This window comes from Xenopus laevis, chromosome 7S (assembly GCF_017654675.1).
Source record: "Xenopus laevis strain J_2021 chromosome 7S, Xenopus_laevis_v10.1, whole genome shotgun sequence".
Classification (NCBI taxonomy): Eukaryota; Metazoa; Chordata; class Amphibia; order Anura; family Pipidae; genus Xenopus; species Xenopus laevis.
The window spans coordinates 35,576,467-35,593,487 of NC_054384.1; the positions used below are offsets into that span (position 1 = coordinate 35,576,467).

Genomic DNA, 17,021 nt, shown 5'->3' on the forward strand with positions numbered 1-17,021 from the left:
CAACACTAACTGTAACAGGAAGAAGTGAGGAAGCAAAAGGCAGAACTCTGTCTGTTAATTGGCTCATGTGACCTTACATGTGGTTTGTATGTGTGCACAGTGAATCTTACGATCTCAGGGGGCGGCCCTTATTTTTTAAAATGGCAATTTTCTATTTATGATTACCCAATGGCACATACTACTAAAAAAGTATATTATTATGGTAATGGTTCATTTACATGAAGCAGGGTTTTACACATGAGCTGTTTTACTCAGTATCTTTTAATAGAGACCTACATTGTTTGGGGGGTATAGTTTTCCTTTAAATGAAACTTTACACTTCAATATTATTAAAACAGCCACAAATAGAAAATAGAAAGTAGTTGTAAATTTCTGGTGAACAATCTGAAACCAACTGAATTAATTCGAAATTCAACGTTTTTTTCCTCTATTCCTTCACTCGAGCTAAGTAAATGGGCCCCTTAGAGGTTTTTTCCACTAGGAATTGTCAGAAAAACAAAACATTTTTAGCACTTTTCGAGGTATTTGTCATTTGTAATTTCTCATCGTTCAGCATTTTCTTTCACACTTTTTATATTTGGATCTTTTAATAAATGACAATTGTTGTTTTCAAAAGCCTCTAAAACCAATTGTGGTTTCAAAAACATCTAAAACCACTATAATTTCTCCTTCAATAAATAAACCTCTACATTTTAATTATTTATTTTATTGTACTTATTGTGTTAGGAGGGAAATGATGCATAAATATTATCTGACCTTCTACAAATAAATATAAATACATTTTGAACGTGATTTCTGTGATTAAAAGAAAACCACAGAAGTCTGTCTGCACTCAGACCAGTCACCCCATAAGGTTCACAGTGTAATGCAAGCCTTCCATCACACTGTTCAATTTTGAAGTGATAGATTATGGGACTTCAAGTTCCTCAGCCTTCCATAGTGGGTGGTTAATAAATGCTCCCAGAATGAAGTCCCAGAATCCATCACTTCACAATGGAACAAAGTGATGGAGGGTTTGCATTACACTGTGAGCCTAAGCAGGTTCATTAGAGTATCATGTATACTTTCAATCTTTTCAATTAGGTGTGTCTTGGTAAAAAAAAAATACATATAGATTTAGTACACCCAATTAAATGAGCTTAAGTTAAAAAGAAGGGTAAATTGTCCTCTGATTATTTAAAATTCTTATTTGTCAGATATGCAATTTTTTATGGCTGTCTCTCATTGTGGTGAAGATAAGTATAAACAGTGGAGAGCTTAATGGAAATAAAAAGCTGACAATATTCAAATGAGTTATTATTTCTTTCTGAAATGTTAACATAATGTTCTACTACAACCAAACAATAACTTCCAGTACCAATATGAATAGGACCAAGGTATAATAGAGAGTAAGTACAAACCCAAGGCAATGCACATTTATGAATTGATTGCTAGACACCACATCAGTCCTCAGGCATGAAGAAATATTTCTCGGGTAGTATTTACATCAAAAGTTGCTGCTCAAAATCTTGTATTCTATTCTCTACTGGGAATTATTACCTTTCCATACATATATAGATTGATAGAAAAAGCATTCCTTGGAACCAACAGCTGACATTAGCAAGTTAGCAAAGGCTGTAGGTTGTAGTTGACTTTACTGCTCATGGGGACATATTGGAATATTGTTCTAAAGGTCTATGTCAAATCTGTAAATAATTGGTATTACAGCTTCTATTTTACTTCCTTTGTAGTACATTTGTTACTTGAACCTAATTAGTTTCAGAGATTGACAGACAGAAGCAGGGGTTGAAAAGCAGTCAGGTCATTTGAAAGATAAGAGCATAAATTAAAAAAATATTAAGATAAAAAAATATACGGTTGATAAAGCAGAATATTTCAAATTAGGCCAACTTGTTTAACGAAATACTTTTTTTGAATTTGTTTGAACCCACCAGTATTTTTTATTGTCTGTATTCAACCAGGTTAAGACCATAATTAAAAATACTCCATTGTAAACCCTATGAAATCCATTAAGATGCAGTTCAATTTTCAAATATTGAACCCAAAGCATATCAGTGATAGCATTAGGACAAAGTAGATCAATTCAGCATGATTCTGAAAACTGGTTCAGAAATAAAACATTGCTTCATTATAAACCAAACATTTAGAGAAATCTACTCAGTTTTGCCCTTTCTATAATGTTAAATTTAATTGGCAAAAAAACACAAAATGTCTGAAATTTAAGGCTAGAAATTGCATGATAAATAGGTTCACTCACCCACAGGCGTATCTTCATTTATCAGCAAGTATGTGTCAAAGAAGTAGTTTAAAAAGTATGGCAATCTGTTGTAACCCAAACCTAATGAAAGAATAGTAAATGCTTAGTATGAATAACATACACAATGGCTGATTAAAACGACATAGTAATAGCATACAATTTTAATGCAATTCAGTCACAGCTCATTAAAAACAAAGCAAAAATTCATCACAACGTTTACTGCTTAAGTTCAAATCTGACCCATCTATACCACTCCATAAAAGTATAGTAGTAGGGACTAGTGCTGAACTACAGTCTCTTGGGATAAATATGATCTCACTGGGGGTCATTTATAAAGTTTGTGCAGCGCATACTTATTCACAGATGGTTGTATTGCCCAATTTTTTTCTGGATGCTAAAATATTGCACTGCTGTGCCCATCATTCTGTCTTTTGCAAATTCTCATTGCGAAACAAATTTTTGCAAATGGCTCGCAAATGAGATGGATGTTTGTGCAGCCACTGTGTGCTGTCAATGCTATTTTGCGCACAAAAGCTTCAATTTAAATTAGCAATTTAAGAAAACTGTTTTGCGAATAGTTTCTCTGCCACCAAAGTCGTGCACAAATATTCACAATTTGCAATTTTTGCCATATTTAATAAGTTCTTATGGGCAGTGTGAAAAAAAAATTAGCAATTCTGTTTGCACATTAAATACACCACTCTTAACCAGCTTTATTGATATAACCACGGCAGGGCAAATATATTCACTGTGCGAATCATTCTGCCCTGTGTGAAGTTTATAAATGAACCCCACGGTGTGAACAGTCCCATTCAACTCTAGCAGGCATAAATAGGCAAACTTCCGTCTGTTTAGCTGAATTATAGACTGATTGTATTGCATGGAAGACTGTAAGGCTATTGAGGAAAGAACAGTAACTAGGTGCTCACATACTCGTTTTTTTCTATATACTGTACATTATTTGCTCATTACAGGCAAAAAGTAAATACTTTAAAGAGATCCAAAATGTCTGCTCAGTGAGATGTAGAGAAATAAAAACATATTAACATAAAAACAAAATCTGATTAACTAGTTACCTTATCTAGTCTGGTGGTTAAATGCCTGGTTCAGTTATGTTTAAATTCTTTAAAATTGGCTAATAATTTCCCCTGAATTCATTTACAGAACAAGTCCCCACCATCTTCCTAGAATGATCCTGTAGTCTCTTATATCTTTTGCACCCTGTCCTGATATATTTTCTTCCAATTTCTATAATCAAGTGCCCACACAAAAGCACACATTCATCATGTATGAACCTAAAACAACAGCATGTCAATTTAATATACAACTGGGTATTTTCAGATATTGATTGGGCTGGGGAAAAATGCGGATGCTAATGACTAATGTGGCTTGTCACAGAACTGCATAGAATTGCATAGAGACCCTGTGTAATCTGGTCATTGACCTAAGTGGTAAGTAATGGAATCTGCCAGATTTGGTTTATAAAAAAGACGAATTAAAAAGGAAGATACGGGTTATCTGGAAACCCTTTATCCAGAGAGCTCCAAATTACAGAAAGGCCATCTCCCATAGACTGCATTTTATCCAAATAATCCAAAATTTTAAAAACCATTCCCTTTTTCTCTATTATAATAAAACAGTACCTTGTACCTGATCCAAACAAAGATATAATTAATACTTATTGGAATCAAAACCAGCCTATTTGGTTTATTTAATGTTTACATGTTTTTCTAGTAGTCAGAAGGTGTGAAGATCACAATTACGGAAAGATCTGTTATCCAGAAAAACCCAGGTCCCGAGCATTCTGAAAAACAGGTCCCATACCTTTACTATCTGTCTGAGCACAATAAAGAAATCCTGAAACTGCTCTTTGGATTCTTATGGGGGAATATAACAAAAAGTTAATAGAAAAAATGTGCACAACACAAAAAACTATTGCTTTTTTAAATATTGTTTATGCATTTTTATTTTCAATTTACAAAGTTTTATTGCGTTTCCCCCTTAATCTATTTAGTTATTTATTTAGCTGAAGACCAGTGGCAATATTCTTTCAGTTTTCAGTTTTGTTGTTGCTCTGGTGATTCATAGCAGAACATTTTCAAAAAAAGAACAGCTAAAAGGACAAACCACGCTTCCTTAAACATAAACTATTACCAGTGTAATGGTGGGAGCTTGGCTGCAAAAAGAAAACAATTATTTTAACACATGATTAATACCCAGTAATTTGTACACAAATGAGTGTCTTCACTTACTAAGGCTTAAATGTTACTGTACATAAACACATGCAAAACTCCTGGTATTTGCCTATTTTTCTTTTTTTTTCCTGCTCACATACAATGCCATAATTATCTAGAAAGAAAAAAATCCAGCACAACTGGATTAAACGTAACCACTTAAAATGAAAAAATCAGTCACCTTATGAAGTTAATTGATATACAGTGGCCAACAGCCGACTTAGAGTAGATAGGCTATAGGTTCCTTCTAAAAAGATTCCTTAAACACAGATTTAATTCTTCAGTTCAAAAATAAATTTTCTCACATCAGACCCTAATGAATTGTAGACAAAACTGCAGCTTTTTTGTCACTTGAGAAGACAACATCTAAACAGTTATTTCACTGTTGTTATGTGATTTAATTTGCTTTCAACACTGATTATCACATTTGAAACTGCATTCAGTTTCCAAACAAATAAAGTCAGTAAGAATTTTATTTTTACATAACGCATAAAAAAAGTATCTTCTTTGAAAAGGTAAAGTTTAAAGGCAGCTATGGAGGAGCAAAACCTTAAGGGGAAAATGTAAACTATGTAAAAATGTAAACTAAACGTTAAGCTAAACTTTACAAATAAAAATAAAAAGTCGAAATGTAATATCCTTCATGAGGCTTTTATTGTATTGCAAATCTTTATTGCTCATTGCAAACATTTAACACCTGCTCTGCAGTTTTGTTAAATATTTTGTCGCAAAAAATGGTTTGCAATTGCAAAACTTTATTACATACACTGCGAACATTTGCAAACTATTACATTCGCAATTGCTATCTTATTGTCATGTGAGGAGCAAAGTGTTCGCAAAGGCAAATGTTTTCACTTTGCAAACATTTATTGGCACTAGCGACTAATATAACATTCCCCCCCATAGTCTTTTAAATGAATGAATGTATGTAATGAAACTATATTGTACTGTTGTACTGCACTGGTAAAACTGATGTGTTTGTTTCACAAACTTTCCAGTAGTTTATATAAACAAGCTGCTGTGTAGCCATGGGGTCAACCATTCAACGCTGGAAATGAGAAAAGGCACAGGAAACACAGCAGATAACAGATAAGCTCTAAAGTATACAATGGGATTTTTCAGAACATTTGTTATCTACTGTATGTCCTGTGCTGCACCCATGGCTACACAGCAGTGTGTTTATATAAACTATAGTTGTGCTTCTAAAGCACAACTAGTGGGGGGCAACAGTACATTATATTGTCATTCTTTTAAAATGCTTTAATTGTTGGTGTTACTGTTCCTTTAAGGAACAAGAAAAGGAATTCCAGGCTGGTAGTATTGTACATAGACCAGATTCTACTGTATATTTGTGCCATATTTTTTTTTAAAGCGTTCTAACCACAGTAGTTTAAGGGTATGTTGAATACAGACCTGGACTATGAGTGTAAATTTAGCATACGTAAAAGTGGGACTCTAGTGCATCTATAATATCTATCAGGGGATTTTTTCATTGCGGCATGCTTCAGATGTCAGGAATAATAGTATATATAATGACTGTTAATAACTCTAGCCACATGTGTTCCCAAGGGCACTAGTTTAAACATTCGCACAGCCACATACCCCACAACTAGAATTACAGAAGGTGTTGTTTACCAACCAAACTATTTATCGGCTGTTTAATTGCATGTTTATATTTTGTAGGCGTGATTGCGTGGATTTATATTATTTTAAATGTTCATTTTTAACATTTGCCAGAATCATCCACATTAAAGCTTGGCAACCCCTCTTCAGCACAACACCACTATGACATGGTAAAAGTTGTTTATTTTACATGTAAATTTTACATGACAGCAGAAATTAGATTTTCAGGCCAAGCTACAATGAGTCAGTGAGTGATACACAAATGTAAATGTTAATATTAATTTTTGTTAATATATGTGTATTTTATTATTTTTTTAAACACATGGGACTGAAACCCACTATATAACAAAAATAATAAATAATGTGTCACATTATGAAACTCTATGCTTTAACCAATCAGATTCATAACAGAACGATAACTGCACCATTTTAAAAACAGACGATTATATACTACATAATCCTTATGTGCTGAACATATTCTTGGCAATGCCTTGCCCTGGAACTGATTTTATTCAAGTTTTAATATACCCATAAGTCACATGCCCAGATTCTTTGTGATATGAGTATGTACAGTATGAACATAATATTGTTGCATTCATTGGAATATTCCAAAAGCATTCTGAACACAAAATTTATATTAATCTGCATTTTCCTTCCATTTGATGTATGTAAGTATGTATGTATAACTTTGTAAACCATTCATAAAAGTACAATATATTTAAATGTATATACGGGAAGACAAATCACACAATGAAGATACAGAGAGATCATATCAGAACAAATAGCTTAAGTGCTATGTGCTATCAGAGGCTATTGTAATACTAAATTCTATAGTTAGTATAGATATGGGTATATATCATTTATCTGAGATTAGGGAGGGGTGTGTGTATGGATGCTGTTTTCATTTGAAAGGGTTGAACTTGATGGACTTTGTCTTTTTTCAACCTGATTTAACTATGTAACTATGTGGTAAGAGACACAGGGGCAAATTTAATAAAAGGCGAAGTGACTAACGCTAGCGGAAATTCGCCAGCGTGACGTCATTTTGGCACTTTGCCGATTTACTCACGGTCCCTGGCATAAATTAGTTAGTGAAGTAGACAGACTCTAGCGGTACTTCACACCCTTACGCCAGACGAAGTTGTGCTCTGGCGAAGGGACGTAACTACGCTAATTGACTAAGTTGCGGATTTTACTGAATGTTACCTCTTGCTCCAGACTTTAATTTGCCAGCTCAGACCAGGCGAAGTGAAATAGAGTAGATAGGAGTTTCACTAAAAATAGTTGGAAAAAAACGCTGGCGTCTTTTATTTTTTTCAGGGTTATAGGCTGAAGAAGATTGTAATTTTTTTTGGGGGTACCCTCCATCCCCCCTACATTTCCTAACATATGGCACCTAAACTATACAGTGGGCACATGTGTAGGGCAATATAACACCTCTATTTTATTTTATTAAGGTTTCCTGGGCTTGTATAGTGTAATGTAGTTGCTGCAGTATATACGTCCATTGTACTTTAACTTGGCGCTGTATGCAAATTAGCTAACGCTGGCGAAAATTCGCCAGCGTGATGTCATTTTGGCACTTCGCCGATATACTAACGGTCGCTGGCGTAATTTCAACAAAGAGATAGACTCTTGTGCAACTTCGCACTCTAATGCCAGGCGAATTTTCACACTGGCGAAAGAGCCTTAGGGGGAAATTTACTTACCTCTGAAAATCCGCTAGCATTGCCTTCGCTGCACTTCACCACACTTTGACAGGCGTAGATTAGTCAAGGCTTCGCGAATTCACGAAGATCCGAAGTTGCGCACAGGTTACCGAATGCTTGCGAAGTTGCACAAGCAATAGTAAGATCAGCCGTTCGAAGTTACGCTAGCGAAGGCTAATTTGCATAGAGCGCCAAATTTAAGAATTAATGGACATGTATGCTGCAGCGCACATTACACTACACAATCCCAGGGAAAGTTAATAAAAGTATATAGGGGTGTTATAATGCCCTACACATGTGCCCACAGTATAGTTAAGGTGCCATATGTTATAAAATGTAGGGGGGAAGGTGGGCGACCTAAAAAAAATTTAGATCTTTTTTAGCCTATCACCCTATAAAAAGTTAAACACACCAGCGTTTTTTGGGACTTAGAAAAAGGTTCAACTTTTTTTTCTTTCAAACTCCTATCTAATCTATTGCACTTCGCCTGGTCTAAACTGGCGAAGTCATCTCTGGTGAAAGTTCATAATGTTCATAAAAAAAATTCGCCAGGGCCACTGCTAGTAAATTAGTGAAGTGGCAAAATGACGTCACGCTGGCGACGTTTTTGATATTACTGACTGTTACCTCTATCGCCAGACTTGCCTTCACCACCTCAGGCCAGGCGAAGTGCAATAGAGTAGATAGGAGTTCCTCAAGTCTTTTCCTTTTTACAGGGTGATAGGCTGAAAATGATCAAAATTTTTTTTTGGGGTACCCTCCTTTCCCCCTACATTTGATAACATATGGCACCTAAACTTAACTGCGGGCACATGTGTAGGGCATTATAACAGCTCTCCCTGGCCTTGTGTAATGAATTTGCTGCAGCATATACGTCCATTGTACTTTAACTGCACGCCGTATGCAAATTAGCCAACACTAGCTTTTCTTTTTCGGAATTTATTAAACCCCGTGGGCTAAAAAGCATGAATATAAAAACACGGCATCTCAAACCGGTCGAGGTTGCATAAAAGTCAATGGGAACAGTCCCATTGATTTTTGGTTGTGTCGAGGGTTTCGGGCAATTTCATTATGTTTTCGGAGCTGTCGGGTGAAAACTCCGAAAAATTCGGAGGTTTCGCAGAAATTTCATGAAAAAATCGCAAAAATCTGAGCTTTTCCCGCAAAGCAAATTTTCGGGAAAATGTAATAATAAATAAGCGTTAAAACTGGAGCAGGTTAGATCGGAGTTTGTAGCAGCCGATATTGAGATAAATTTGGACCTTGATAAATAACCCCCCTAGATATACCATGACCTGGATGAATGAAAATCTTCATTGGGGTTGAGCAGGTTCCCTTATAGGAGAGAGCAGAAGGCTAGTAGCAAAGTTTAAGATTGATTGGAGGTGAGATACACTGTAATAAACTGTTAGGTACATATAGCCTTCTTGCAGACGGACACTTAATTAAATTCAGCTCTAGCAAGTGACTTGCTACTTGAGAAAATAGTTAAAAGTAGGAAGAGAATACTTGTAAGATACCAACCAGTATGTACTTATATCCCTTTCCCTAATGGTTGAGGACTATACTTTAAAATTCAGTATGGGATTGAAATTCTCAGAAACATTCGCAATATCCTTATTTTCTTTAGAGAACCCATCTGATATAAATATACTATAAACCATACCAAGAATTATACAATACCTATAACAATTAAATAAATCTAGTCGACCCTGATGTGATGCTATGTGTACAGAAATCTACCTGTTATATGCACGTTTTTTTAGGCTATTAAATTATTTCCATACCGGATTACATGCCTGTGTTTGTTTCCTATATACAGTGTACTGTATTTACATGTATTTACTGGGACAGTAGATAATTATCAAGGTACAGAGTGTCTCTAAGCATTTGGGATTTATTGGAATCTAACATTGATTGGAACTGGGTGCACATTTAATTTTTTTGACAGTTTCCTTCTGTTTCAGAACCTTAAATAAAACGAATGTTAATTACATTCCAACATGATTGAGAGGTGTTTGTGAGAAGATTATTAATTAAATGACAAGAATAAAAAAATGTCACTCATAATGACTGTGACATCTCAAAGATGTGAAAAATTAGGCACCTTTTGGTTAATCTGACTGATTTTTCTGATCTCAGTTTAAAAAAATGTGTAGAAAAAGCAATGTGGTAAAAAAGTGATATCAACTGATGTGACAAAAATAATTACAAATAAAAAGGCGTTACTTTGAAAACATATTGTCAGCTTTGACAATAGCATAATAGTATATATAGCACACGTGCCTGTAAATGTCTGCCAAGAATTCAGACAAGCCTCAGATTGCACAGACATGCATGGGTCTAGTATGGCACACATCCATCACGAGAACTGAGTGGGAGATGCTATAATTGTGACATAGGACATGGATCAATGGTACCATGCTCCTCTCACAACCACCAATAACTCTAAATAATAAATAGTGTGTTGTGAAAAATACTCTGAAGAGTTTTACTTGACAGGTTTATAGACACCAAGAAATGCAACATTCAAATGGAACAGCAGCTAATGAGGGAGAAAACCACAGGGATAATAGTAGCTAAAATATACAGTGCAGAAATGAAGCTGTTTCCCTGCAAAACAGGCCAAGAAGCAAATATATTCTAGAGATGAAATAGTTGGAGCTTAAATGAAATATAAGAAGGAAAAAAATCTAAAACTGGAGGAAGGGGTAAATATATAAATGCACACACTTGACTTAAAATGATCATAACGGTTAGTTGTTTTGGATTCATATCTATCTAATCTATATATCCATCTATCTATCTATCTATCTATCATCATCATCTTTCTCTCTATCTTTATTTGTTTATTTATTCTCCTACTCTTTCAAAGTACTACCTTCTTGTATAAGTATGGCATTTAATATCTGGATTACTTGGGACCTGGAGATGTCCATAAACAGGCTTTCCATAGATTACCATACCTTCAGACAACTGGGTTCGCGCAGTTTAGTTACCATATCCCCAAAAATATCCCAGAGTTTGAAAGAGCAGAGAGGTCTTATCAAAACTTCATATGTTTAATTTTGTATTATTAAACGGGTTGTTCTTTTAAATAACTTTAGTATAATGTAGAGTGTGAATTTCAGAGACAATTTGCAGTTGGTTTTCATTTTTTATTATTTGTGGTTATTGAGTTATTTAGCTTTTTATGCAGCAGCTATCCAGTTTGAAATTTCAACAATCCAGTTGCTAGTGTCCACATTAGCCTAGCTAGCAACCATGCATTGATTTGAACAAGAGACTAGAATATGAATAGGCGAGGGCCTGAATCGAAAGATAAGTACTAAAAAGTAGCAATCATAATACATTTGTAGCCTTACAGATCATTTGTTTTTAGATGGGGTCAGTGACTCCCATTTGAAAGCTGGAAAGAATCAGAAGATGGCAAATAATTCAAAGCTATTAAAGAAATAATGAAGACCAATCAAAAAGTTGCTTAGAACTGGCCATTCTATAACATACTAAAAGTTAATGTAAAGGCAAACCACCTATTTAAGGGTCTAGTTCATGGCCTACACTGAGTAATGGATATCTTTAGTATTCACCAAAATGTTGGCTTTACAATAAAAATATTAAAAATGTTGAAATCTGGCAGTACTCTAGGGTTGCCATCTGCCCAATTTTGACCCCGGACAGTCCGTTTTGTTGAAGGGCTGCCCCGGCCAAATTAGGAAAACTGGGCAGGATTTCCTATGATTGACGCGGCAATTGGTGGTCATAGCCCCTGACATCACTGCCCCACCCCAGCCATGTCACTGCCCCGCCATGTCAGTGCTTTACCCCCTGCCCGGATTACACCTGCTGAAAAGGTGGCAACCCTACAGTACTCACTCTCTGAGATACACATTTGGGACATGGACGGCAGCAGCCCCCCCCCCCCGCGCACTGTGTTTTTCCTGGAACAGAGCAAGAGGTGCAGGGTGTGGATCCGGGCCAACCCTGGGTACATATATAACATATGAGTAGAAAAACCAAATGATAATAATTTAGAAAACTGCAAACAATATGTTTTCTGATGCTATTTTTCTATTTCACACAATCCACACACCAACCAGTATGGCTTCAGTCTGTTTACCAGTGCTATGTTGGTGCAAACATTTGACATTTGAGCCAGAATAGGAAATAAGAATGTCAAACACTTAGTACTTATTAATTGAAACCAATAGGAGGAGTCACCAATCGTTTTAGGCTTTATTCGCCTTCACCTAAGGGGCTACATCAAAAAAGGCACTTTATTTATGTGATGAATTACTGATAATGTAGAATGATGTTTCATATACTTTATTTTTACATTTCATGACCAATATACAGAAGCTAAAAATGATGCTTACCCAAAGAAAACGACTGTAGGACCATAAACGTGAAGAGGAGATATCTGGAAATCTCGTTATGCTTCATAGTTCCTATAAAGTATTGAAAGTACAGATTATCATTATTATTATTATTATTAACATATATTTAAAAAGCACCTACATATTCTATACAGTAAATGGAGGTATAACATGAACATATACAGTAAATTACATCCAAAATAACTGTGAAGACGGAATACATACAGTCTGCAAATTCTGTATACCATTAAAACTTTTACAGCTTGCTTTGGTTTTCTTAATATTGTTATGATCCTGTATTTATTGGCCTGGTGCCTGCATATGATGCTTCTACATCACCTAAATGTAGCCCCACTGTGATAAAAATATCATGTTTTCTGGAAATGATGCATATTTTCCAAAAATATTAGGATTTCGCCAAATGCCGAATAATCCACAAATTAATGCAAATCTGAGCTGTAATATGCATATTCAAATCTGAGCAAGATGTTAAAAACTACATTATCTGACAAAAATATATGCCTTAATGCCTGTACCTTACAGTCAAATTATTTTATTGCTTCAGATTTGGTTTGGCTTAACACTATGGATCAAAGAAAAAGAAACTGGTTTCTTTAAGAAGGTGGAATAACATGTGTGGAGTTTGGAAAACAGAAACTACACAATAGCAAGAGAAAGTAGTTTAACAATACAACATCTATATACTAATGTCTTACTAGTTTCCATTACATAAATATAAAGGGTTAAAGGATATCTAATATTAAAAAAACAAAATGGCATAATCAACAATACAGTTAAGTATGGTAACCACATTTGTTTTATAGTGTTTACAAAACACTCCATAAAGGTGGCCATACACAGGGAGATCCGCTCATTTGGCAATGTCGCCAAGCAGATCTCTCCCCGATATGCCCACATTGTGGCGGGTGATATTGGGCTGATCCGGTCGTGGGGCCTAGGGCCCAACAATTGGATCAGAATGGAGGCCATATAGGCGGTTGGATCGTGGGACCGCATCAATGAACAGGTGTGGCCGCAATCCGATGGGATTTTTTACCCTGCCCGATCGACATATGCCCGACTTTTGACCAGATATCGATCGGGGAAGCATGTCAGAGGGCCCTACACACAGGTCAATAAGCTGCCGACTCGGTCTGTCTGCAGCTTTTATTGGCCAGTGTATGGGGCCTTAATAGGCTGTATGCAGCAATAGCTTTCCTGGTTTTGGAAATTTAGCTTGTAAAAGGTCAAATTACAAGTGCAACTGGATTACAGACCCTTTGGCACAAAGTATCTTATCTATAATTATGAATGCAGGTAAATGCAGAACAAAACAAATATTTAGATATACTTTTATCCCCTTTAAATTCTGTGTTCTCTTCATTATCTAAGCTTGACATTGCTATGAATGACAGAAACTGCAATGTATAGCTTCCATTCCCTGGCTACCATAGAAACAGATGGTTGAACAAGTCCAATAAATTTTGAATTGCAGTAGGCTACTTACATTTACCATTTCTTACTTAAATGTGTTACATTCCCACAAGCAAGTTAAAATAAAACACAGAGACAAGATTAATAAACAAAAAAATGTGTCCAGTGATTAAAAAATACCACAATCCTAATTATAATTATTTTATATGATGCTGAATTACAGGGAATTCAGGGACATAAGCATTCCTCACTGCAATGTTACATTTATCATGGTGTATCTTAAAGAGACCTCTCAACACTGTATCCTCTCCTCAAACAGCATGGTAGACTGATAGAATGGTCCATAAAAACTAGTAATGCAACATATAAAGTATCCTGCTCTTGTGGAGCAAAAACATCCATGCAGCTTATATTTTTCAATGAAAAGCAAAAAGGAGGTGAGTGGTTGCTTTGATGTGCACACATACAGTATATGTACACACAACATGCAGAGACAGGAACACAGAATTTTAATTAGTAGGAACTCCAACAATTATCTACAATTTCTAATTTAGTAACATTTTCTATAAAACATTGTTTTGGTTTGCTGGAGAAATCTACTCCTTCTTTATATGTAATATTCACATTTATTAAAACAGCTCTTTTAATAAGATACACCAAAGACAGTGGAACTGAAAATACATCTCAACAATGTAAAATAAGGAAAAAGAGGATGACGGGTTCTTGTGTAATCATTTTTATTTATGGATGCATTCACAAATATCCACTAGTCAATGTGCAGGGCTACCAGTTCCCTCACCCCCTTAGGACCTGAAGAATGCTAATGCCGGAATGCATCCAGAGGGAGGGTGGGGGCGCCTGACTGCACGGCCTGCACCCAGGTCCCGGAATGGCTAGTTACTTACTGCCACTGGTTATCATCTAATAATATAAAAATTGACACATAACTTCTCAAGGATATTTTTGCACCCCTAGCTTTACAAAGTAGCCATCCCAAATACAATTGCATATTTTAGAGAATTCTGCAATGAGAAACATCCGTTGCTAGTGCTGTCTGTAGATTTAATATTATCTAACATAATGCTTACCAATATTACACTGTAACATAGAGGAAATTACCTCTGAAATCCAAAAGGGAAAACATTGCTATTATAATTACCCAATATATAATTACCCTAACCCTTAAGTTTGTAAGCTCTTGTAGGCATTGGCCCCCTAATCATATCATACTCTGTAAACACTTATTTGCTGTCTGTTACCTTTTTTTTTTTTAAACTAATGTAAAGTGATGCGTTATTTGTTGGCACAATATAAATTATCATAATGATAATTATCCACTAAACTGTAGTGCATACTAAGGGGGTTATTTACTAAACTTTGAATGACTGAAATTCCCCGAAATCTGAAAAATTTTAGATTTTTTTGTGTTATAATAGGCTTAAAAAAAAATCACAAATCTTTCAGAATTTATTAAACCCAGAGGGCTAAAAAGCCTGAATATAAAACCATGGCATCTCAAACCTGTCAAGGTTATATAAAAGTCAATGGGAACATTCCCATTGATTTTTGCTTGTGTCTGGGGTTTCAGCCAATTTCACTATGTTTTCTGAGCTTTCGGAGGAAAACTCTGAAAAATTAGGAGTTTTCTGGGAACATTCACGAAAAAACTTGAAATTCTGAGCTTTTCCCGCAAAGGTAATTTTTGGGAAAATGTAATAATAAATAAGCGTGGAAAACCTGAGCGGGTTAGATCGGAGTTTGTAGCAGCCGATATTGAGATAAATTCGGACCTTGATAAATAACCCCCTTAAAGTGACTATGACACCTGAAACAGCTTGAAGCATGTGCACAAAAACTGCCTGATGCATAAGGGAGCATTCTAATTTCAAGTTGGTTCTGTTATGTTTTTCTTTAGATTTTGCTATTTAAATGGTTAATAATATAGAAAATCCACTTCAATTATTTTTTTAATTCAACAGTTCCTCTTTAATAAAGGCAAGCAGGCCAGTAATTGTTTTCGTAGTAAGCACAATGATGTAGTCAGCACCCTCTTATTTTCATTACATATTGTAAAGGCTATTATTTCACAGGTACATATTAATTTTAGAGGATCTCTGTTAAAGGAACAGTCAGACTGTTGCCAATCCACCCATGGTCACAATAGGATATCCTAAAAATATATGTAGTTATAGGGGCCTGATGAAAGGGGTGGGACATGGCACATGCAAAATAGGCTACTTTTGTTATACTACATGCATAAAGTGAACTGATTGATGCTACATTTGACCATGGCCCAGACCATCTAACTCTATGGCTATGACTCCTATGTGTACAACGATATACTGATATGCATAATATAATATATAAGCAATACTGAAATAATATGCAATACTGAAAATTTTAAATCCTAAATTTGAATTCCACTCAAGGCCTGAACTAAGGGTAGGCAGAATAGGGGGTGCTGGGCATGTAACTCTTTTCCCTTTGCTCCCCTAGTTCAGAACTGGTGGATCTCAATTGCCTGCAAAATGAACAATTCCCTGCACTTGCTAAGCCACGTAATCTTGCACAGGAAGGGGTGCACATGGACAAAGACAGATCTTTTGGGATGCCCATATAACTTGGGCAAAGCATAGGATTTCATTGATTTGCAAAAGCTAGCTTGCAAAATGTATATGTAGAACAACCACAGCTTTTCTAAAGAGAGAGTGCTGTCCAAGGTGCTGAACATTACACATGTACAGTTCAAACCCACTTGCACTGTTTGCAAGATTGGGACAAAGCCAAGTGATAAACATTTAGCTGAACAAAATGAGAGTCCTTATAGCCATACTGAGCTCCAGAGACGGAACTAGGTGGGGACAGGCCCTGGTGCGGGCCGTGCAGCCGGGCCCCGCCCCCACCCTCTTCCGTGCGGTGCTGCAGCCGCTGCAGTGGGCGTGTGACTGCCGGGGGGCCCTGCAGGGGTTCGGGCCCTGGCTCAATTGCACCCCCTGCTCCCCCAGTAGTTACGCCACTGCTGAGCTCATCTACCAATTGTAGGGTAAGGTGCAGAGTACAAAAAGTGAGCAGAGACTGGGGTACAGTAAACCCGCCCACTATGTATGTAATAAGAGTAAGAAAGAAGCCCAATACTCCCTTCCAATTGGATGCCTTTCATTCTGTTGCACATCTTAGCAATAAAGCCATTTCATTGGCACTGCTCCACTCCACATTACAATTGGTGGGGAAGATGCATCAATAGCACAAAGCAGTTAGTAAGGGTCCCAAGGAAGAACACCTACCAATTTCAAAATTCCACTCCCTATTGGTAAATAAAACAATTCGAAACCAACAGAATTTGGAGAAGCCATAACTAGTTGAGTTCCAACACTTTGATAAATACCCA

The 17,021-nt window shown here is 36.1% G+C and overlaps 1 protein-coding gene across 4 annotated transcripts in view; it reads right to left on the minus strand.

Annotated features, from left to right (window-relative positions):
- LOC108697217 (cadherin-23) overlaps positions 1 to 17,021 on the minus strand; it is a 599,373-nt gene that overhangs the window by 466,451 nt on the left and 115,901 nt on the right. For all 4 annotated transcript variants that reach the window (XM_041571124.1, XM_041571128.1, XM_041571125.1 and 1 more), the window contains 2 exons: positions 12,200 to 12,271; positions 2,258 to 2,338 (listed from right to left, as the gene is read on the minus strand). In XM_041571124.1, coding sequence (XP_041427058.1) covers positions 2,258 to 2,338; positions 12,200 to 12,271 — 153 coding nt within the window. The remainder of the gene's footprint in view (positions 1 to 2,257; positions 2,339 to 12,199; positions 12,272 to 17,021) is intronic.